The 22,718-nt window shown below is 45.8% G+C and overlaps 1 protein-coding gene across 1 annotated transcript in view; it reads left to right on the forward strand.

Moving 5' to 3' along the window:
• The window catches only part of LOC123996967 (voltage-dependent calcium channel gamma-6 subunit-like), a 23,312-nt gene extending 1,579 nt beyond the window's left edge, over nt 1-21,733 (forward strand). Inside the window, exons 2-5 of the mRNA XM_046300871.1 lie at nt 3,695-4,413; nt 16,062-16,136; nt 16,486-16,623; nt 19,337-21,733. Coding sequence (XP_046156827.1) covers nt 4,047-4,413; nt 16,062-16,136; nt 16,486-16,623; nt 19,337-19,560 — 804 coding nt within the window. The 5' untranslated portion in view covers nt 3,695-4,046 and the 3' untranslated portion in view covers nt 19,561-21,733. The remainder of the gene's footprint in view (nt 1-3,694; nt 4,414-16,061; nt 16,137-16,485; nt 16,624-19,336) is intronic.
• Nucleotides 21,734-22,718: the final 985 nt, after the last annotated feature.

Here is a 22,718-nt window from a genome sequence, read left to right on the forward strand (position 1 = left end):
GTGGAGGCTGGTAGGAGGAGCTATAGACTGATAGCAGAGTACACACCTAATGGATTACTACACAGCAGTGGAGGCTGGTGGGAGGAGCTATAGACTGATAGCAGAGTACACACCTAATGGATTACTACACAGCAGTGGAGGCTGGTGGGAGGAGCTATAGACTGATAGCAGAGTACACACCTAATGGATTACTACACAGCAGTGGAGGCTGGTGGGAGGAGCTATAGACTGATAGCAGAATACACACCTAATGGATTACTACACAGCAGTGGAGGCTGGTGGGAGGAGCTATAGACTGATAGCAGAGTACACACCTAATGGATTACTACACAGCAGTGGAGGCTGGTAGGAGGAGCTATAGACTGATAGCAGAGTACACACCTAATGGATTACTACACAGCAGTGGAGGCTGGTGGGAGGAGCTATAGACTGATAGCAGAGTACACACCTAATGGATTACTACACAGCAGTGGAGGCTGGTGGGAGGAGCTATAGACTGGCAGAGTACACACCTAATGGATTACTACACAGCAGTGGAGGCTGGTGGGAGGAGCTATAGACTGATAGCAGAGTACACACCTAATGGATTACTACACAGCAGTGGAGGCTGGTGGGAGGAGCTATAGACTGATAGCAGAGTACACACCTAATGGATTACTACACAGCAGTGGAGGCTGGTGGGAGGAGCTATAGACTGATAGCAGAGTACACACCTAATGGATTACTGCACAGCAGTGGAGGCTGGTGGGAGGAGCTATAGACTGATAGCAGAGTACACACCTAATAGATTACTACACAGCAATGGAGGCTGGTGGGAGGAGCTATAGACTGATAGCAGAGTACACACCTAATGGATTACTACACAGCAGTGGATGCTGGTGGGAGGAGCTATAGACTGATAGCAGAGTACACACCTAATGGATTACTACACAGCAGTGGAGGCTGGTGGGAGGAGCTATAGAGGGACGGGCTCATTGTAATGGCTGGAATGGAATTCATGGAACGGTATCAAATACATGGAAATCACGTTTGACTCCGTTCAATTTATTCCATTCCAGTCATCCTATAGCTCCTCCCACCAGCCTATCCCCACTCCTTCCCCACATTTCTATCACATTTAGATGGTCATTCAAATTCCCAAACTCCCACGTTTAAACGGAACTGCTGTCTCCTATCCTATCACGTTGCCCCAACTCAACTTTGTCCCTAACCGCTCAGGCACTTGTGTAGATGTTAGTGGATTGTATGTATAAACCAAATATACCTCCTACAGGCTAGGATGACTTTTCATCTATTTTACTTATGTGTAGGCAATGGGTTGATTTAGGATTCCAGTTTGATAGTAGAGAAGACACTTAGGATCAAGTCGTTCTCTTTTCTTTTCACCTGCTGTCTGACTGGCTGTGCCCCAACCTGGGAGCTGTCCATGGGACTCACTCCACCGCCCTGTCCCCTGATGTGGGACCTATCCCTGGGACACTCAATCTGTCCACCACCACTATCTGCGCTCGCCATTAATTGCCACCCAGGGCTGAATTATCCCGCACGCACGCACACACACACACACACACACACACACACACACACACACACACACACACACACACACACACACACACACACACACACACACACACACACACACACACACACACACACACACACACACACACACACACACACACACACACACACACACACACACACACCTTAGCCAAACACATTTAAACTCAGTTTTTCACAATTCCTGACATTTATTCCTAGTAAGAAAAATCCCTGTCTTAGGTCAGTTAGGATCACCACTTTATTTTAAGAATGTGAAATGTCAGAATATTAGTAGAGAGAATGATTTATTTCAGCTTTTATTTCTTTCATCACATTCCCAGTGGGTCAGAGGTTTACATACACTCAATTAGTATTTGGTAGCATTGCCTTTCAATTGTTTAACTTGGGTCAAACGTTTCGGGTAGCCTTCCACAAGCTTCCCACAATAAGTTGGGCGAATTTTGGCCCATTCCTCCTGACAGAGCTGGTGTAACTAAGTCAGGTTTGTAGGCCTCCTTGCTCACACACACTTTTTCAGTTCTGCCCACAAATTTTCTATGGGATTGAAGTCAGGGCTTTGTGCTGGCCACTCCAGTACCTTGACTTTGTTGTCCTTAAGCCATTTTGCCACAACTTTGGAAGTATGCTTGGGGTCATTGTCCTTTTGGAAGACCCATTTGTGACCAAGCTTTAACTTTCTGACTGATGTCTTGAGATGTTGCTTCAATATATCCACATCATTATCCTACCTCATAATGCCATCTATTTTGTGAAGTGCACAAGTCCCTCCTGCAGCAAAGCATGATGCTGCCACCCCCCGTTCTTCACGGTTTGGATGGTGTTCTTCAGCGTGCAAGCCTCCCACTTTTTCCTCCAAACATAACAATGGTCATTATGGCCAAACAGTTCTATTTTTGTTTCATCAGACCAGAGGACATTTCTCCAAAAAGTATGATCTTTGTCTCCATGTGCAGTTGCAAACCGTAGTCTGCCTTTTTTTATGGCCGTTTTTGAGCAGTGGCCTCTTCCTTGCTGAGTGGCCTTTCAGGATGAACCAGGCTTGTGAAGGTCTATTAGGTCTTTACTGATTTATTTTGATTTTCCCATGATGTCAAGCAAAGAGGCACTGAGTTTGAAGGTAGGCCTTGAAATACATCCACAGGTACACGTCCAATTGACTCAAATGATGTCAATTAGCCTACCAGAAGCTTTTGAAGCCATGACATAGTTTTCTGGAATTTTCCAAGCTTTTTAAAGGTTTGTTAACAAGAAATGTGTGGAGTGGTTGAAAAATGAGTTTTAATGACTCCAACCTAAGTGTATGTAAACTTCTGACTTCAACTGTACATTACACTCAGTGTAATGCAGAATATTTCTTTCAGAGAGGGTACTAATAGCAACCTGCGAGGAGGATCTGTAGGACCGGACCCAGGGATACCTGGCTGGGTTATTGGTCGGCGTCTGGGGAAAACAATAGCCTTTCCTTATGGCTGTCTGGCCCAGAACCAGCACAGTTCCTAATGGAGGATTCAACACTCACCTTGACCCTGTCAGCAGTCTGCTCTAATAGCTTGTATCTGGCTCATACTCTCTCTGGTGTATAGGACAGCAACAAAAACATGTCCAACCCAGGCAGTTCTTTAATAAGAAGAAATGATTTGGTGGGTGATTGTATTTGTACTATTTGACACATGTATGAATTGGAAATGTGTGTTTTTACATTTCCCAACTCCCCCTGAGACACCTTCAGAGTGGGGTCACAGCCAACCATTGTTAAGGAACATTAACAGGGGAGTTGGGATATTGCCTTGCTCAAAGGCACATTAACACATGTTCTTTTCACCTTGTCACTGCAGGGATCCAAACTAGCAACTTTTACAGTTACTGTCCCAACACTCTAACCACTAGGCTACTTGCTGTATCTAGGCTTGTACTCTGCTGCATAGGGCAGCAACAAAGGATCTCTACTCCTGGCAGACTGGCAGTTTTATCCTCAGAGAGATCTGTGTTGGCCCAGTCAAGTGTTTTTTTCCACCTGAACTTGATCCCCCTTTTTAGGGAATCATCATCTCTCTTGTTATGGATCGGGACAAAGAGGGTGTTGTCGTTGTTCACCGCTTTTTCTTCTTCTTTCCTTGTTTTTATTCAGGTGTTCCAGTATAATTAGACACCATCCTTCCTCGTCACCCAGTCCTCTCCTCCTCCATCTTTCTCTCATCACTCCCTTTCTCCCATCTTGTCTACTCCCATACTGAACCATCCATCTCTCTCCCCTTTCCTCCTCCCGTTCTCCATTCTTCATCCCCACATCCACCTCTGAACTGCTGTTATCTGTGTCTCTACCTTCCTTCTGTCTTCAACCTTCCTTTCTTCTTTTTGGGGTTCACCCCCCTTCAATAATTTCCCTGCTTCTCTCTCTTCACCCTCTTTCCCGTCCTCTTCCCTCTTTCCCTCCCTTCCTCTCTCCATCCGGCCTCTCTCGGCCTCTGGTAGAGGTCACCATGTGGGCCAACTACATTGTCCAGCCGGAGGAGGATGGCCGTATGGGGGTGGTAGGAGCAGGGCCCCATGGGGGCCTGGCAGGGGTGAAGGGAGTTGGGCGTGCTACGAGGCGGACCCCTAGGATGAGTGACAGCCAGGAGGGGAAGATCAAGCTGGCGTTCTTTGTGGCCATTGTGGGCGTGACCCTGACAGTGCTGGGGGTGGGAACAGAGTTCTGGGTGGAGCTGGCCACGCCCAAGACCTGGAGTAACAACCAGACGTGTCAGACAGCCCACTACGGCCTGTGGAAGGGGTGTACCCGCACCCTGTGGGTGGACGACATCAACCCTGAGAGAGAGAGCTGTGGCCCCGCCGACCTGCCCGGAGGTGAGGAACCTGTCTGTCTGTTGCATTAGGGCAGGCCATGAGTTGATTTTGGGGACAGGCTAGTTAATATCCTTAGGGTCTCATTTTGATGACAACACTGTAAAAATGGGTTCTGACTAGAGGGAGTAAAGCTACGACCGGAAGGGATTTTTTTCGTAACAGGTTAGGAGAATGTGCACAGCAGATTAGGATAATTAATGTGGCAGGTTAGGAGACTTAGGTTAAGGTTAGGAAAAGGGTTAAGGTTAGCTAAATTGCTCTCCTAACCTGCTATGAAAAACCTCTTCCGGTCGTAGCTGGACTCACAACCGCAGAAATTGAGTTAAAGATGGAGTCAACTGGGGTACTGATTTCATGACCAACCCCTGATTGCACTGTAGTGCTGTGTGTTAGTTAGGGCTTCCCCCCTTCCTCTGTAATGATCTGTAAACATAGGATAGGTGGAAGCAATGTGTTGGATGTCTCCCAGGAATTTGCATCAGTGTGTGTATGCATGTGTATATTGTATGTATGCGTGTGCACTTGTGTGTGTGTGTGTGTGTGTGTGTGTGTGTGTGTGTGTGTGTGTGTGTGTGTGTGTGTGTGTGTGTGTGTGTGTGTGTGTGTGTGTGTGTGTGTGTGTGTGTGTGTGTGTGTGTGTGTGTGTGTGTGTGTGTGTGTGTGTGTGCGTGTGCTTATGCAAACGTGTGTGACTGGGAGGCGTGTATGCCAGCTTTGCTGCGTGTGTATCTGGGTCATCCTACAGATAATGTGCAAATTGAGTCCTTAAAGGAATACTGCTTTGAAATGGAGCCAGTCTGTTATGCAGGTGAATGAGGACCCAAAAGCGACTTGGCGAAAACAGAGTCTTTAATCCAGTTTAAGGAAATAGCAATACTCCTAGACAAATCGGAGCGGTAAATAAAGCATAAGAAACAATTTCACTCGTAATCACGAGAACTGACTGGAGACTCGATAATGAACTGCAGGTTGCCTCGGGAAGGCACTTGACCGTAGCAGACTCAGACACCTGCTCACCACGCAGCATCTGAGGGAAACACGACACGACAGGGCGATACAAAGACACAGCACGGTGAACAGTATACAAGGATCCGACAGGACAGAAACGGAAAACAAGGGGAGAAATAGGGACTCTAATTAGGGGAAAAGATAGGGAACAGGTGTGGGAAGACTAAATGATTGATTAGGGGAATAGGAACAGCTGGGAGCAGGAACGGAACGATAGAGAGAAGAGAGAGAGAGAGGGAGAGAGAAAAAAGGAACGAACCTAAAAAGACCAGCAGGGGAAAACGAACAGAAGGAAAAGCAAAATGACAAGACAATATAAGACAAAACATGACAGTACCCCCCACTCACCGAGCGCCTCCTGGCGCACTCGAGGAGGAATCCTGGCGGCAACGGAGGAAATCATCAATCAGTGAACGGTCCAGCACGTCCCGAGACGGAACCCAACTCCTCTCCTCAGGACCGTAACCTCCCAATCCACTAAGTATTGGTGACCCCGTCCCCGAGAACGCATGTCCATGATCCTACGTACCTTGTAAATAGGTGCGCTCTCGACAAGGACGGGGGGGGGAGGGAAGACGAACGGGGGTGCGAAGAAAGGGCTTGACACAGGAGACATGGAAGACAGGATGGACGCGACGAAGATGTCGCGGAAGAAGCAGTCGCACAGCGACAGGATTGACGACCTGGGAGACACGGAACGGACCAATGAACCGCGGAGTCAACTTACGAGAAGCTGTCGTAAGAGGAAGGTTGCGAGTGGAAAGCCACACTCTCTGGCCGCAACAATACCTTGGACTCTTAATCCTACGTTTATTGGCGGCTCTCACAGTCTGTGCCCTGTAACGGCAAAGTGCAGACCTCACCCTCCTCCAGGTGCGCTCACAACGTTGGACAAACGCTTGAGCGGAGGGAACGCTGGACTCGGCAAGCTGGGATGAGAACAGAGGAGGCTGGTAACCCAGACTACTCTGAAACGGAGATAACCCGGTAGCAGACGAAGGAAGCGAGTTGTGAGCGTATTCTGCCCAGGGGAGCTGTTCTGCCCAAGACGCAGGGTTTCTGAAAGAAAGGCTGCGTAGTATGTGACCAATCGTCTGATTGGCCCTCTCTGCTTGACTGTTAGACTGGGGATGAAACCCGGAAGAGAGACTGACGGACGCACCAATCAAACGACAGAACTCCCTCCAAAACTGTGACGTGAATTGCGGACCTCTGTCTGAAACGGCGTCTAACGGGAGGCCATGAATTCTGAACACATTCTCGATGATGATTTGTGCCGTCTCCTTAGCGGAAGGAAGTTTAGCGAGAGGAATGAAATGTGCCGCCTTAGAGAACCTATCGACAACCGTAAGAATCACAGTCTTCCCCGCAGACAAAGGCAGACCGGTAATGAAGTCTAGGGCGATGTGAGACCATGGTCGAGAAGGAATGGGGAGCGGTCTGAGACGACCGGCAGGAGGAGAGTTACCTGACTTAGTCTGCGCGCAGTCCGAACAAGCAGCCACGAAACGGCGCGTGTCACGCTCCTGAGTCGGCCACCAAAAGCGCTGGCGAATAGAAGCAAGAGTGCCTCGAACACCGGGATGACCAGCTAACTTGGCAGAGTGAGCCCACTGAAGAACAGCCAGACGAGTGGAAACAGGAACGAAAAGAAGGTTACTAGGACAAGCGCGCGGCGACGCAGTGTGCGTGAGTGCTTGCTTAACCTGTCTTTCAATTCCCCAGACTGTCAACCCGACAACACGCCCATAAGGAAGAATCCCCTCGGGATCAGTAGAAGCCACAGAAGAACTAAAAAGACGGGATAAGGCATCAGGCTTGGTGTTCTTGCTACCCGGACGGTAAGAAATCACAAACTCGAAACGAGCGAAAAATAACGCCCAACGAGCTTGACGAGCATTAAGTCGTTTGGCAGAACGGATGTACTCAAGGTTCTTATGGTCTGTCCAAACGACAAAAGGAACGGTCGCCCCCTCCAACCACTGTCGCCATTCGCCTAGGGCTAAGCGGATGGCGAGCAGTTCGCGGTTACCCACATCATAGTTGCGTTCAGATGGCGACAGGCGATGAGAAAAATAAGCGCAAGGATGAACCTTATCGTCAGACTGGAAGCGCTGGGATAGAATGGCTCCCACGCCTACCTCTGAAGCGTCAACCTCGACAATGAATTGTCTAGTGACGTCAGGAGTAACGAGGATAGGAGCGGACGTAAAACGTTCTTTTAGAAGATCAAAAGCTCCCTGGGCGGAACCGGACCACTTAAAACACGTCTTGACAGAAGTAAGAGCTGTGAGAGGGGCAGCAACTTGACCGAAATTACGAATGAAACGCCGATAGAAATTAGCGAAACCTAGAAAGTGCTGCAACTCGACACGTGACCTTGGAACGGGCCACTCACTGACAGCTTGGACCTTAGCGGAATCCATCTGAATGCCTTCAGCGGAAATAACGGAACCGAGAAAAGTAACGGAGGAGACATGAAAAGAGCACTTCTCAGCTTTCACGTAGAGACAATTCTCTAAAAGGCGCTGGAGAACACGTCGAACGTGCTGAACATGAATCTCGAGTGACGGTGAAAAAATCAGGATATCGTCAAGGTAGACAAAAACAAAGATGTTCAGCATGTCTCTCAGAACATCATTAACTAATGCCTGAAAAACAGCTGGCGCATTGGCGAGACCAAACGGCAGAACCCGGTACTCAAAATGCCCTAACGGAGTGTTAAACGCCGTTTTCCACTCGTCCCCCTCTCTGATGCGCACGAGATGGTAAGCGTTACGAAGGTCCAACTTAGTAAAGCACCTGGCTCCCTGCAGAATCTCGAAGGCTGATGACATAAGGGGAAGCGGATAACGATTCTTAACCGTTATGTCATTCAGCCCTCGATAATCCACGCAGGGGCGTAGAGTACCGTCCTTTTTCTTAACAAAAAAAAACCCCGCCCCGGCCGGAGAGGAAGAAGGCACTATGGTACCGGCGTCAAGAGACACAGACAAATAATCCTCGAGAGCCTTACGTTCGGGAGCCGACAGAGAGTATAGTCTACCCCGAGGAGGAGTGGTCCCCGGAAGGAGATCAATACTACAATCATACGACCGGTGAGGAGGAAGGAAGTTGGCTCGGGACCGACTGAAGACCGTGCGCAGATCATGATATTCCTCCGGCACTCCTGTCAAATCGCCAGGTTCCTCCTGAGAAGTGGGGACAGAAGAAATGGGAGGGATGGCAGACATTAAACACTTCACATGACAAGAAACGTTCCAGGATAGGATAGAATTACTAGACCAATTAATAGAAGGATTATGACATACTAGCCAGGGATGACCCAAAACAACAGGTGTAAAAGGTGAACGAAAAATCAAAAAAGAAATAGTCTCACTGTGGTTACCAGATACTGTGAGGGTTAAAGGTAGTGTCTCAAATCTGATACTGGGAAGATGACTACCATCTAAGGCGAACATGGGCGTAGGCTTGTCTAACTGTCTGAAAGGAATGTCATGTTTCCGAGCCCATGCTTCGTCCATGAAACAACCCTCAGCCCCAGAGTCTATCAAGGCACTGCATGTAGCACCCGAACCGGTCCAGCGTAGATGGACCGACATAGTAGTACAGGATCTAGATGGAGAGACCTGAGTAGTAGCGCTCACCAGTAGCCCTCCGCTTACTGATGAGCTCTGGCTTTTACTGGACATGAATTGACAAAATGTCCATCAAATCCGCAATAGAGGCACAGGCGGTTGGTGATCCTCCGTTCCCTCTCCTTAGTCGAGATGCGAATACCTCCCAGCTGCATGGGCTCAGTCTCTGAGCCAGAGGAGGGAGATGGTTGCGATGCGGAGCAGGGAAACACCATTGACGCGAGCTCTTTTCCACGAGCTAGGTGACGAAGATCTACCCGTCGTTCTATGCGGATGGCGAGAGCAATCAAAGAGTCCACACTGGAAGGAACCTCCCGGGAGAGAATCTCATCTTTAACCACTGCGTGGAGTCCCTCCAGAAAACGAGCGAGCAGCGCCGGCTCGTTCCAGTCACTAGAGGCAGCAAGAGTGCGAAACTCAATAGAGTAATCCGTTATGGATCGATCACCTTGGCATAGGGAAGCCAGGGCCCTAGAAGCCTCCCTACCAAAAACTGAACAGTCAAAAACCCGAATCATCTCCTCTTTAAAGTTCTGGTAATTGTTTGAACAATCAGCCCTTGCCTCCCAGATAGCTGTGCCCCACTCTCGAGCCCGGCCAGTAAGGAGTGAAATGACGTAAGCAACCCGAGCTCTCTCTCTAGAGTATGTGTTGGGTTGGAGAGAGAACACAATATCACACTGGGTGAGAAAGGAGCGGCACTCCTTGGGCTGCCCGGAGTAGCAAGGTGGGTTATTAACCCTAGGTTCCGGAGGCTCGGCAGACCAGCAAGTAACAGGTGGCACGAGACGAAGACTCTGGAACTGTCCAGAGAGGTCGGAAACCTGAGCGGCCAGGTTCTCCATGGCATGACGAGCAGCAGACAATTCCTGCTCGTGTCTGCCGAGCATGGCTCCTTGGATCTCGACGGCAGTGTTACGAGCGTCTGTAGTCGCTGGGTCCATTCTTTGGTCGGATCCTTCTGTTATGCAGGTGAATGAGGACCCAAAAGCGACTTGGCGAAAACAGAGTCTTTAATCCAGTTTAAGGAAATAGCAATACTCCTAGACAAATCGGAGCGGTAAATAAAGCATAAGAAACAATTTCACTCGTAATCACGAGAACTGACTGGAGACTCGATAATGAACTGCAGGTTGCCTCGGGAAGGCACTTGACCGTAGCAGACTCAGACACCTGCTCACCACGCAGCATCTGAGGGAAACACGACACGACAGGGCGATACAAAGACACAGCACGGTGAACAGTATACAAGGATCCGACAGGACAGAAACGGAAAACAAGGGGAGAAATAGGGACTCTAATCAGGGGAAAAGATAGGGAACAGGTGTGGGAAGACTAAATGATTGATTAGGGGAATAGGAACAGCTGGGAGCAGGAACGGAACGATAGAGAGAAGAGAGAGAGAGAGGGAGAGAGAAAAAAGGGAACGAACCTAAAAAGACCAGCAGGGGGAAAACGAACAGAAGGAAAAGCAAAATGACAAGACAATATAAGACAAAACATGACACAGTCTGAATTTGACAAATCCAAATGTGGTTACTGGTCTGTCTGTTAGTTATCTAGCTATAGGCATCAGATTTTTATAATCGTTGGTGAGTCAGAAAAGGATGTTTCCAGTATCCTTGTAAAGATCCAAACTTTCAGTGTGTTTATATAAGACAGACGCTTCCCTTTTACTGCATGATGGAGCTTCGTCTTTTGGAATATTTCAATGGATTATTATTTCATTTCAATATATTTTAGTTTTAGAATTTTCATTTATTGAATGATCAGTCCGAAATATATTTTGATTGCAGGAATTCGTCATTATATTCAACATTTTACTTTTTACATTTCAGGAAAAGAAAGCTAATAAACTACGATTTTCAGCCACTTCCTCCATCCTGTACTGTTACGTTCCTCCATGTAAGTCTGTTATCTGTGGAATGACCCGTTTCTGTCTGTAGGGATCGTCCAGTGGTGGATGAATGCAGGTATTAAAGCACTTGACCCACACAGGGGGGCAGACAGGGCCTACGGTAGGATGAGGTAGCCATCTCCTGTATTCGTGCTTTATCTGCCAGAATAGTCTGATATTCAGCCAGGCTAGCAGTGGTTGGCTTTGATATACGACCAATGATGTATGTATTGTTTTGAATAGGATGCATATATATTTGACATTGTATAAATATAAAATTGATGTATTTCATTTTGCAGTCTTGATTTAGCTTGTTTTATTAGGGTGGATGAATCCTATGAATGTTCATATCTATTACAATGTAGATTACACGCTATATCCATCTGGTGCATTGTTTATCAGCCTCCGGTATTTTAGAGGGCTGATTCACCTTGGATGTCGAGTCGATAAACATCTATGTCTGACTCACCTTGTGTGTCTTGTCTAGCAGATAAACATCTGTGTTTACGATGACGGTCTGTGTGTTGGAGTCGAGTCAGTATCTATTCTGACACTTCCTCGTCTCCTTGCGTCAAAACACTGTTGGCCCACAGAGCCTGACAGACAGGCTCTGCTGTGTGTGTGTGTGGACTTCTCATGTTTGGAGAAAAACAACTGTTTCTCCGTCTGCGCGTCTCTATTTCACATTCATGTTTACATGCCCCTGGCGCCTGTCCCTGGGAAACAACATCACAGTCATTCTCTGTCACTGTCTGTCAGTGCCAGACCAACTAATACATCATACATCACTCACTGCAACTGTACATTACCATAACCGCTGACTAACTGACTAAGCCACTCAGAGGTGGACTAGTGGACAGGTGGACAGGCTTACAGGTGGACAGGTGGAGAGCTTGAGAGGTAGATCTCACTATAAATCTGTGGTTATAATATACAGGTTTCCTGTAGCGCACCAGTGTTGCAGACAGAATAGCATTAAGGTTGATAGGAGAGTCTGCTGTATGTGTTTGTACTTGTGTGTGTGTTTGGTTTTACTATACTTGTGATGACCAGAAGTCAAACAAGGAAACATGTTATTTTAGGCTAAGGTTTAGGGGTAGGGTTTGGGGTTAAGATTTTGAATGGGAATCAGTTGTTTGGTCCCCACATGGATAGTAAAACTAACATGTGTGTGTGGCTGTGTGTTTGTGGGTCCCTCTGCGTCTCTGACCACACAGAGTATGCAGGGGTGACTACCAGACAGGGGGATCGAGGAAGAACAGCGGAGGACGAGAGAATATATATAAAGACAGAGAGAGAGGAAGAGCAGCAGAGGACGAGATCATATATATAAAAGACAGAGAGAGAGAGAGAGGACAAGTTAATATATTTAAAAGACTGAGAGAGAGGACGAGCAGCAGAGGACGAGAAAATATATATAAAAGACAGAGAGAGGAAGAGCCGCAGAGGATGAGATAATATATTTAAAAGACAGAGAGAGAGAGGACGAGATAATATATATTAAAGACAGAGAGAGAGAGGACGAGCAGCAGAGGACGAGATAATATGTATAAAAGACAGAGAGAGAAAGAGAGAACGAGCAGCAGAGAACGAGATAATATATATAAAAGACAAAGGGAGAGAGAAGACAAGCAGCAGAGGATGAGACAATATATATAAAAGACAGAGAGAGAGAGAGAGAGAGGACGAGCAGCAGAGGATGAGAAAATATATATAAAAGACAGAGAGAGAGAGGACGAGCAGCAGAGGAAGAGAGAATATATATAAAAGACAGAGAGAGAGAGAGAGAGAGAGAGGGAGAGAGAGGACGAGCAGCAGAGGACGAGTAAATATATATAAAAGACAGAGAGAGAGAGGACGAGCAGCAGAGGAAGAGAGAATATATATAAAAGACAGAGAGAGAGAGAGAGGACGAGCAGCAGAGGACGAGAGAATATATAAAAGACAGAGAGAGAGAGGATGAGCAGCAGAGGAAGAGATAATATATATAAAAGACAGAGAGAGAGAGAGAGAGAGAGAGAGAGAGGAAGAGCAGCAGAGGACGAGAAAATATATATAGAAGACAGAGAAAGAGAGGACGAGCAGCAGAGGAAGAGAGAATATATATAAAAGACAGAGAGAGAGAGGACGAGCAGCAGAGGACGAGAAAATATATATAAAAGACAGAGAGAGAGAGAGAGAGGACGAGCAGCAGAGGATGAGAAAATATATATAAAAGACAAAGAGAGAGAGAGAGAGGACGAGCAGCAGAGGACGAGACAATATATATAAAAGACAGAGAGAGAGAGAGAGGACGAGCAGCAGAGGACGAGAAAATATATATAAACGACAGAGAGAGAGAGGACGAGCAGCAGAGGATGAGAAAATATATTTAAAAGACAGAGAGAGAGAGAGAGAGGATGAGCAGCAGAGGATGAGTAAATAAATATAAAAGACAGAGGGAGAGAGGACGAGCAGCAGAGGAAGAGAGAATATATATAAAAGACAGAGAGAGAGAGAGAGAGGACGAGCAGCAGAGGATGAGAAAATATATATAAAAGACAGAGAGAGAGAGGACGAGCAGCAGAGGAAGAGAGAATATATATAAAAGACAGAGAGAGAGGACGAGCAGCAGAGGAGAGAAATATATATAAAAGACAGAGAGAGAGAGGACGAGCAGCAGAGGATGAGAAAATATATATAAAAGACAGAGAGAGAGAGGACGAGCAGCAGAGGACGAGAAAATATATATAAAAGACAGACAGAGAGAGAGAGAGAGGACGAGCAGCAGAGGACGAGAAAATATATATAAAAGAGAGACAGAGAGAGAGAGAGAGGCAGCAGAGGCAGACAGAGGAGCAGAGAGAAAATATATATAAAAGACAGAGAGAGAGAGGAGAGCAGCAGAGAGAGAGAAATATATATATAAAAGACAGAGAGAGAGAGAGAGGACGAGCAGCAGAGGACGAGAAAATATATATAAAAGACAGACAGAGAGAGGACGAGCAGCAGAGGAAGAGAAAATATATATAAAAAGACAGAGAGAGAGAGAGGACGAGCAGCAGAAAATATATATAAAAGAAAATATATATAAAAGACAGAGAGAGAGAGAGAGGACGAGCAGCAGAGGAGAGAGAAATATATATAAAAGACAGACGAGACAATATATATAAAAGAGAGAGAGAGAGGAGAGCAGCAGAGGACAGCAGACAGAGGAGCAGAGAAATATATATAAAAGACAGAGGAGAGAAAATATATAAAAGACAGAGAGAGAGAGAGAGGACGAGCAGCAGAGGACGAGACAATATATATAAAAGAGAGAGAGAGAGGACGAGCAGCAGAGGACGAGAAAATATATATAAAAGACAGAGAGAGAGAGGAGCAGAGACGAGAAAATATATATAAAAGACAGAGAGATAAGAAGAGGACGAGCAAAAGAATATATATAAAAGAGAGAGAGAGAGAGCAGCAGAGGAGAGACAATATATATAAAAGACAGAGAGAGAGAGAGAGGACGAGCAGCAGAGGACGAGAAAATATATATAAAAGAGACGAGCAGAGAGAGAGAGCAGAGGAAGAGAAATATATATAAAAGACAGAGAGAGAGAGAGAGACGAGCAGCAGAGGAGAGACAATATATATAAAAGAGAGAGAGAGAGACAGCAGAGAGAGAGAGAGACAGAGAGCAAGAGCAGCAGAGACAGAGGACGAGAAATATATATAAAAGACAGAGGACGAGAAAATATATAAAAGACAGAGAGAGCAGCAGAGGACGAGCAGACAGAGAGAGAGAGGAGGAGAGCAGCAGAGGACGAGAAATATATATAAAAGACGAGCAGCAGAGGAGAGAAAATATATATAAAAGAGAGAGCAGAGGACGAGAGGACAGAGCAGCAGAGGACGAGACAAAATATATATAAAAGACAGCAGAGGACGAGAAATATATATAAAAGACAGAGAGAGAGAGAGAGCAGACGAGCAGCAGAGGATGAGACAATATATATAAAAGAAGAAGACGAGAGAGAGAGAGAAAATATATATAAAAGACAGAGGACGAGAAAATATATATAAAAGACAGAGGACGAGAGCAGAGGATGAGACAATATATATAAAAGACAGAGAGAGAGAGAGCAAGAGGAAGAGAAAATATATATAAAAGACAGCAGAGGACGAGAGACAGAGAGAGACAATATATATAAAAGACAGAGAGAGAGAGGACGAGCAGCAGAGGACGAGACAATATATATAAAAGACAGAGAGAGAGGACAAGCAGCAGAGGACGAGAAAATATATATAAAAGACAGAGAGAGAGAGGACGAGCAGCAGAGGACGAGAAAATATATATAAAAGACAAAGAGAGAGAGAGAGGACGAGCAGCAGAGCACGAGAAAATATATATAAAAGACAGAGAGAGAGAGGACGAGCAGCAGAGGACGAGAAAATATATATAAAAGACAGAGAGAGAGGAAGAGCAGCAGAGGACGAGAAAATATATTTAAAAGACATAGAGAGAGAGGACGAGCAGCAGAGGACGAGAGGATGTATATGAAAAACAGAGAGGAAGAGTGTCTATCTAATGCAGTATTAACCAAGCCCGTGTGATCCTCTCTCTTTTCCCTCTTTCATCTCGTTCACCTCCCTCTCCATCTGTTTCCCTCTTTCTCTTTGTTCTCACCCCTCCCTCCATCTGCCCACTCTATCACTCCCTATCTCTCCTTCCCCCTCTTTCTCATGTTCTCTGCGCTCTCTCGCCCACTCTATCACTCCCTATCTCTCCTTCCCCCTCTTTCTCATGTTCTCTGCGCTCTCTCGCTCTCTCCTTCTCTGTCTTTTTCTCCCTACAAATGTCTTGCTTTTTATCCTTCCCCTCCACCTGCCCCCCCTTTCTATCTGTCCTTCTCCTTCTCCTTCTCTTCCATCCCCTCGCTCTCTCACCTCTCTCGTGGCACCATATGGATGTGCTGTGGATGTGGGACTGTGTAGAGCAGTGAGCAGTGTTTCTCTTGGTGCTCCCACCACACAACAGATAAAATGTGTCTTCATGTCTAGGAGGACAGAGGGGATGGATGCACAGGGAACAGCAATATACTGTGTGTGTGATGTTCCCTCTCTGTTTCTCTTCTCAGAATCCAACTGCACTTACTTCAAATTCTTCACCAATGGAGACAATGCAATCATATTTATGAAGACAACCCACAAGAGTAAGTCAGCATCTTAAGTCTCGCGTCTGCCGCCTCCTCCTCCTTCTCTCCCTATCTCCTCCTTCTTCTCTCCCTCTCTCCCTCTCCTTCTCTCCCTCTCCCCTTTCTCTCTTTCTCACTGTGCTGTATTTATCCCCTGTGATGTCACTCTCAGATGCACAATGCTCACTGAGGTGTAACTCTGCCCTCCCTCCCTCATTCTCCCCTGTCTTCCTCTCCAACACCTCTTCACTCTTTCTCTAACCACTTATCCCTCTATTCACTTCCTCTCCATCCCTCTCTCCTCCTCCTCTCATTCGGTCTCTTTCACCTCCCCTTCTCCCCCGCCTCTCTCTCCCACCTCCCCCAGACCTGAACATAGCGGCTGCTATCCTAGCAATGATAGCTCTGTCTATGATGGTGATGGGAGCAATCTGTATCACCATGTCCCTCAGTAAAGGAGTGCCCTTCTTCCTCAAGCCCGCCTCCTTCTGCTTCATCCTATCAGGTAAGGGGAAATAGACTACAAAGAGAGCAGCCACTATTCTGGGTGTAGACTTAGACCTCCCTGTAGGGAAATAAACAATCAAAAATGTACAGTAAACATTACACTCGCAAAAGTTCCAACAGAATAAAGACATTTCAAATGTCATATTATGTCTATATACAGTCGTGGCCAAAAGTTCTGAGAATGACACAAATATTAATTTTCACAAAGTCTGTGTTTAGATATTTTTGTCAGATGTTACTATGGAATATTGAAGTATAATTACAAGCATTTCATAAGTGTCAAAGGCTTTTATTGACAATTACATGAAGTTGATGCAAAGAGTCAATATTTGCAGTGTTGACCCTTCTTCTTCAAGACCTCTGCAATCCGCCCTGGCATGCTGTCAATTAACTTCTAGGCCACATCCTGACTGATGGCAGCCCATTCTTGCATAATCAATGCTTGGAGTTTGTCAGAATTTGGGTTTTTGTTTGTCCACCCGCCTCTTGAGGATTGACCACAAGTTCTCAATGGGATCAAGGTCTGGAGAGTTTCCTGGCCATGGACCCAAAATATCAATGTTTTGTTCCCCGAGCCACTTAGTTAGCACTTTTGCCTTATGGCAAGATACTCCATCATGCTGGAAAAGACATTGTTCGTCACCAAACTGTTCCTGGATGGTTGGGAGAAGTTGCCCTCTGAGGATGTGTTGGTACCATTCTTTATTCATGGCTGTGTTCTTAGGCAAAATTGTGAGTGAGCCCACTCCCTTGGCTGAGAAGCAACCCCACACATGAATGGTCTCAGGATGCCTTACTGTTGGCATGACACAGGACTGATGGTAGCGCTCACCTTGTCTTCTCCGGACAAGCTTTTTTCCGGATGCCCCAAACAATCGGAAAGAGAGAAAATGACTTTACCCCAGTCCTCAGCAGTCCAATCCCTGTACCTTTTGCAGAATATCAGTCTGTCCTTGGTGTTTTTCCTGGAGAGAAGTGGTTTCTTTGCTGCCCTTCTTGACACCAGGCCATCCTGCAAAAAAATCTTTGCCTCACTGTGCATGCAGATGCACTCACACCTGCCTGCTGCCATTCCTGAGCAAGCTCTGTACTGGTGGTGCCCCGATCCCACAGCTGAATCAACTTTAGGAGATGGTCCTGGCGCTTGCTGGACTTTCTTGGGTGCCCTGAAGCCTTCTTCACAACAATTGAACCACTCTCCTTGAAGTTCTTGATGATCCGATAAATGGTTGATTTAGGTGCAATCTTACTGGCAGCAATATCCTTGCCTGTGAAGCCCTTTTTGTGCAAAGCAATGATGACGGCATGTGTTTTCTTACAGGTAAACATGTTTGACAGAGGAAGAACAATGATTCCAAGCACCACCCTCCTTTTGAAACTTCCAGTCTGTTTTTCGAACTCAATCAGCATGACAGAGTGATCTCCAGCCTTGTCCTCGTCAACACTCACACCTGTGTTAACGAGAGAATCACTGACATGATGTCAGCTGGTCCTTTTGTGGCAGGGCTGAAATGCAGTGGAAATGTTTTTTTTAGGATTCAGTTCATTTGCATGGCAAAGAGGGACTTCGCAATTAATTGCAATTCATCTGATCACTCTTCATAACATTCTGGAGTATGTGCAAATTGCCCTCATACAAACTGAGGTAGCAGACTTTGTGTCATTCTCAAAACTTTTGGCCACGACTGTACAGTATTGTAATTATGTGCAAAATACAAAATGGAAAATGAATACATATAAATATAGGTCGTATTTACAATAGTGTTTTTTCTTCACTGGTTGCCCTTTCTTGTGGCAACAGTTCACAAATTTTGCTGCTGTGATGGCTCACTGTGGTATTTCACGCAATAGATATGGGAGTTTATCAAAATTGCAATTGTTTTTCAAATTCTTTGTGGGTCTGTGTAATCTGAGGGAAACATGTGTCTCTAAAATTGTCATACATTTGGCAGGTCAGGAAGTGCAGCTCAGTTTCCACCTCATTATGTGGGCAGTGTGCACATAGTCTGTCTTCTCTTCAGAGCCAGGTCTGCCTACGGCACCCTCTCTCAATAGCAAGGCTATGCTCACTGAGTCTGTACATTGTCAAATATTTGCTTATTTTTGGGTCAGTAATAGTGGTCAGGTATTCTGCCACTGTGTACTCTCTGTTTAGTGCCAAATACCATTCCAGTTTGCTCAATATTTTTGTAAATTCTTTCCAATGTGTCACGTAATTATCTTTTTGTTTTCTCATGATGTGGTTGGGGACAGAAGTACCAGATTATCTGCAAACAGTAGACATTTGACTTCCGATTCTAGTAGGGTGAGGCTGGTTGCTGCAGACTGTTCTTGTCAATTCGTTGATGTATATTTTGAAGATCTTAAGCTGCATCCCTGTCTCACCCCCCAGACCTGTGGAAAGAAATGAGTTTTTTTGGCAATTTTAACTGCACATTTGTTGCTTGTGTACATGGATTTTATAATGTTGTATGTTTTTCCCTCAACACCACTTTCCATCAATTTGTATAGCTCTCTCTTTCTCACTCTCTCTCCCCTCACACCTCCTCTCCATCTCACCTTCTCCCTCCCTCCCTCCCTCCCTCCCTCCCTCCCTCCCTCCCTCCCTCCCTCCCTCCCTCCCTCCCTCCCTCCCTCCCCCTCCCTCCCTCCCTCCCTCCCTCCCTCCCCCTCCCTCCCTCCCTCCCTCCCTCCCTCCCTCCCTCCCTCAGGTCTACTGGTCCTGCTGTCTATACTGGTGTTTCACCAGTCAGTGTTGGCCCTGTTGTCATCTGACCACTCCATACCGCTCCACCACGAGCTCTCCTGGTCTGTGGCCTGTGTGGGCTTCGCTGGGGCCATCCTCATCATGGGGGGGATCCTTTTCCTGATCCTCTCCCTCCCCTATAGCCCATGGGAAAAATGTCTGCCTCAACGCAACAGCAGCACTACCTAGCACATGGGAGGCCATGGGAGTTTTATATCAGGATCGCAATCAAACTCCAGTCCTCGAGGGAAGCACTGTCTACAGGTTTTAGTTGTCAAGTATAAATCAGACACTGATAAGAACAACTACAACCAGTAGACACTGATGGCACCCAGGAGTTGAGTTGGAAACCCCTGTTTATATTGTCAGTTATATTGTCAAACTAGACTGAAAGACTGACTAACTTGTAGGTTGACACAGTGTTTACTTAATGCAATAACAATGATGCTCACTAACTGTGCCTTGAACTCTACAAGCCTGCCGTAACGCCTGTGACCTTACCAGAAAACACTATGTAGACCACAACTTCTCCACATTTTGGCATCATGACCAACCTATAGCTTTTAGAAGTTTCTGATGACCTACCAAAGAACAAGCAATGTTTCTAAGCAGAACACTACGTAGACCACAACTTCCCCACTTTTTGGCATCATGACCAACCTATAGCGTTAAGAAGTTTCTGACGACCTACCAAAGAACAAGCAATGTTTCTAAGCAGAACCCGGTCTTTACCAGGAGGGGTAATGCTGGGTTAAACCAAACCAAAGCTTTGATGTCTTAACTTGTCCATTGACTGCTAACAGGGTGAGGAAACCAATATGTCATTTAGTTATTGAACTAGTTCTTTAAACACAACGCCAACCACACTGTAGTTGTGGATAAAGACCCAGCATTTAGTTATTGAACTAGTTCTTTAAACACAACGCCAACCACACTGTAGTTGTAGATAAAGACCCAGCATTTAGTCATTGAACTAGTTCTTTAAACACAACGCCAACCACACTGTAGTTGTAGATAAAGACCCAGCATTTAGTCATTGAACTAGTTCTTTAAACACAACGCCAACCACACTGTAGTTGTAGATAAAGACCCAGCATTTAGTCATTGAACTAGTTCTTTAAACACAACGCCAACCACACTGTAGTTGTAGATAAAGACCCAGCATTTAGTTATTGAACTAGTTCTTTAAACACAACGCCAACCACACTGTAGTTGTAGATAAAGACCCAGCATTTAGTTATTGAACTAGTTCTTTAAACACAACGCCAACCACACTGTAGTTGTGGATAAAGACCCAGCATTTAGTCATTGAACTAGTTCTTTAAACACAACGCCAACCACACTGTAGTTGTAGATAAAGACCCAGCATTTAGTTATTGAACTAGTTCTTTAAACACAACGCCAACCACACTGTAGTTGTAGATAAAGACCCAGCATTTAGTTATTGAACTAGTTCTTTAAACACAACGCCAACCACACTGTAGTTGTGGATAAAGATCCAGCATTTAGTCATTGATCTAGTTCTTTAAACACAACGCCAACCACACTGTAGTTGTAGATAAAGACCCAGCATTTAGTTATTGAACTAGTTCTTTAAACACAACGCCAACCACACTGTAGTTGTAGATAAAGACCCAGCATTTAGTTATTGAACTAGTTCTTTAAACACAACGCCAACCACAGTGTAGTTGTAGATAAAGACCCAGCAGTGGGGTGCAGCATCCTGTCTGTACTATAAACTATGTACTAACCATTACTTATTGATAGCGTTACTTAGCCAATGAAATGGTAACATGGTAACCATGGTAACATGTAGGTCACTACCGTTGCTAAGGGAGGAGATGCTATATTGTTTCCAGGAAGTGGCATAGCCATCCCTGCTACATGAAACGCCTTGCAGGTTGTCACTATTAATCTATTATGAATGTTTATGACGTCTTACACTTAATACCTAGAAATAATATATTATCTATTTATTATCTACACATTGTCCACATGAATGAATGTTGTTTTTACGTAAGAATGTGTGAATGATTTAATGTATGTATGGAAGATAAAGATTTATATTTGAGAGTGTATTGTATAGACTCACTTTACACGCACAGCTCTGTATATAAAATATGTGTTTGTATTTTATTTATACCTGCACACTGTAGCCTTTTGTTCAAGCTTAGGGGGGTGTTTTTAGTTTTTAGCTTATTCAAACCCTTTTTTCATCATGTGTTTTATTTGTCATAATAAAGCCCACCTTGTCTTTCTCTACCTACATGTTTGTTTGTGGAAATGCACATTGTGCCTAAATGGTCCTATGATCATATGTATGTCTCACTGGGTTTGCTTTTGAAATAAATAGACTTGACATAAGAAACGCTCTCGTACTTTGTCTTGTCCTTTTCTCCCTTCGAACTTAAATGCAACCAGTTTTTTTAACCCTTACCAACAGACGTACCAACCCCCCCCCCCCCAACTCTCTCCCTCTAAAATTAGTACATTGCTCATCCCTGAGAAACCTTATCCATGAATGTAAACTAAGCACCTCACCCCTACCCTCACCCTTACCCCGATGTGCACCTGCACCCCCACATCTCCCAACCCCACTTTCTCTCCTGTCTCTAGGGGAGCACCTCTTCCCAAGCCCCCCACCTCTGTTGCCCTCACCCCATTGGACCAGAGATGGTGTACTAGGTCAGAAGGGTCCTAGAACCTCCTTCCATGTCTGTTCCCTTCCTTTTGGACCCCCTCTGCCCTAATTGTCCAAGGGGGGGTACAGAGACCACCAACACACATACACTCTAGCCCTCCACCGCTCCCATTGAGCAGAAACTGAAACCAGTGCTGACACATGACACGGTGTTCAGATAGTATATATAGCTGTTTAATGGTTCTGCACAGCCACTTTGACGAGAGCAATAGAAGCACTTCTGGCTTGTACCAGGTGTACACCTCAGAGTGTACACCTCACACCTCAGAGGGTACACCTCACACCTCAGAGTGTACACCTCACACCTCAGAGGGTACACCTCACACCTCAGAGTGTACACCTCACACCTCAGAGTGTACACCTCACACCTCAAGAGTGTACACCTCACACCTCAGAGTGTACACCTCACACCTCAGAGTGTACACCTCACACCTCAAGAGTGTACACCTCACACCTCAGAGTGTACACCTCACACCTCAAGAGTGTACACCTCACACCTCAGAGGGTACACCTCACACCTCAAGAGTGTACACCTCACACCTCACACCTTAGAGTGTGAATATTTTGAGATTTTGGCTGACAAATGTAGTATCACCGCCTCTTTCCAGGCTGGATCACAACCGGCCGTGATTGGGAGTCCTATAGG

Source organism: Oncorhynchus gorbuscha, linkage group LG15 (genome assembly GCF_021184085.1).
Source record: "Oncorhynchus gorbuscha isolate QuinsamMale2020 ecotype Even-year linkage group LG15, OgorEven_v1.0, whole genome shotgun sequence".
NCBI classification, from domain to species: Eukaryota; Metazoa; Chordata; class Actinopteri; order Salmoniformes; family Salmonidae; genus Oncorhynchus; species Oncorhynchus gorbuscha.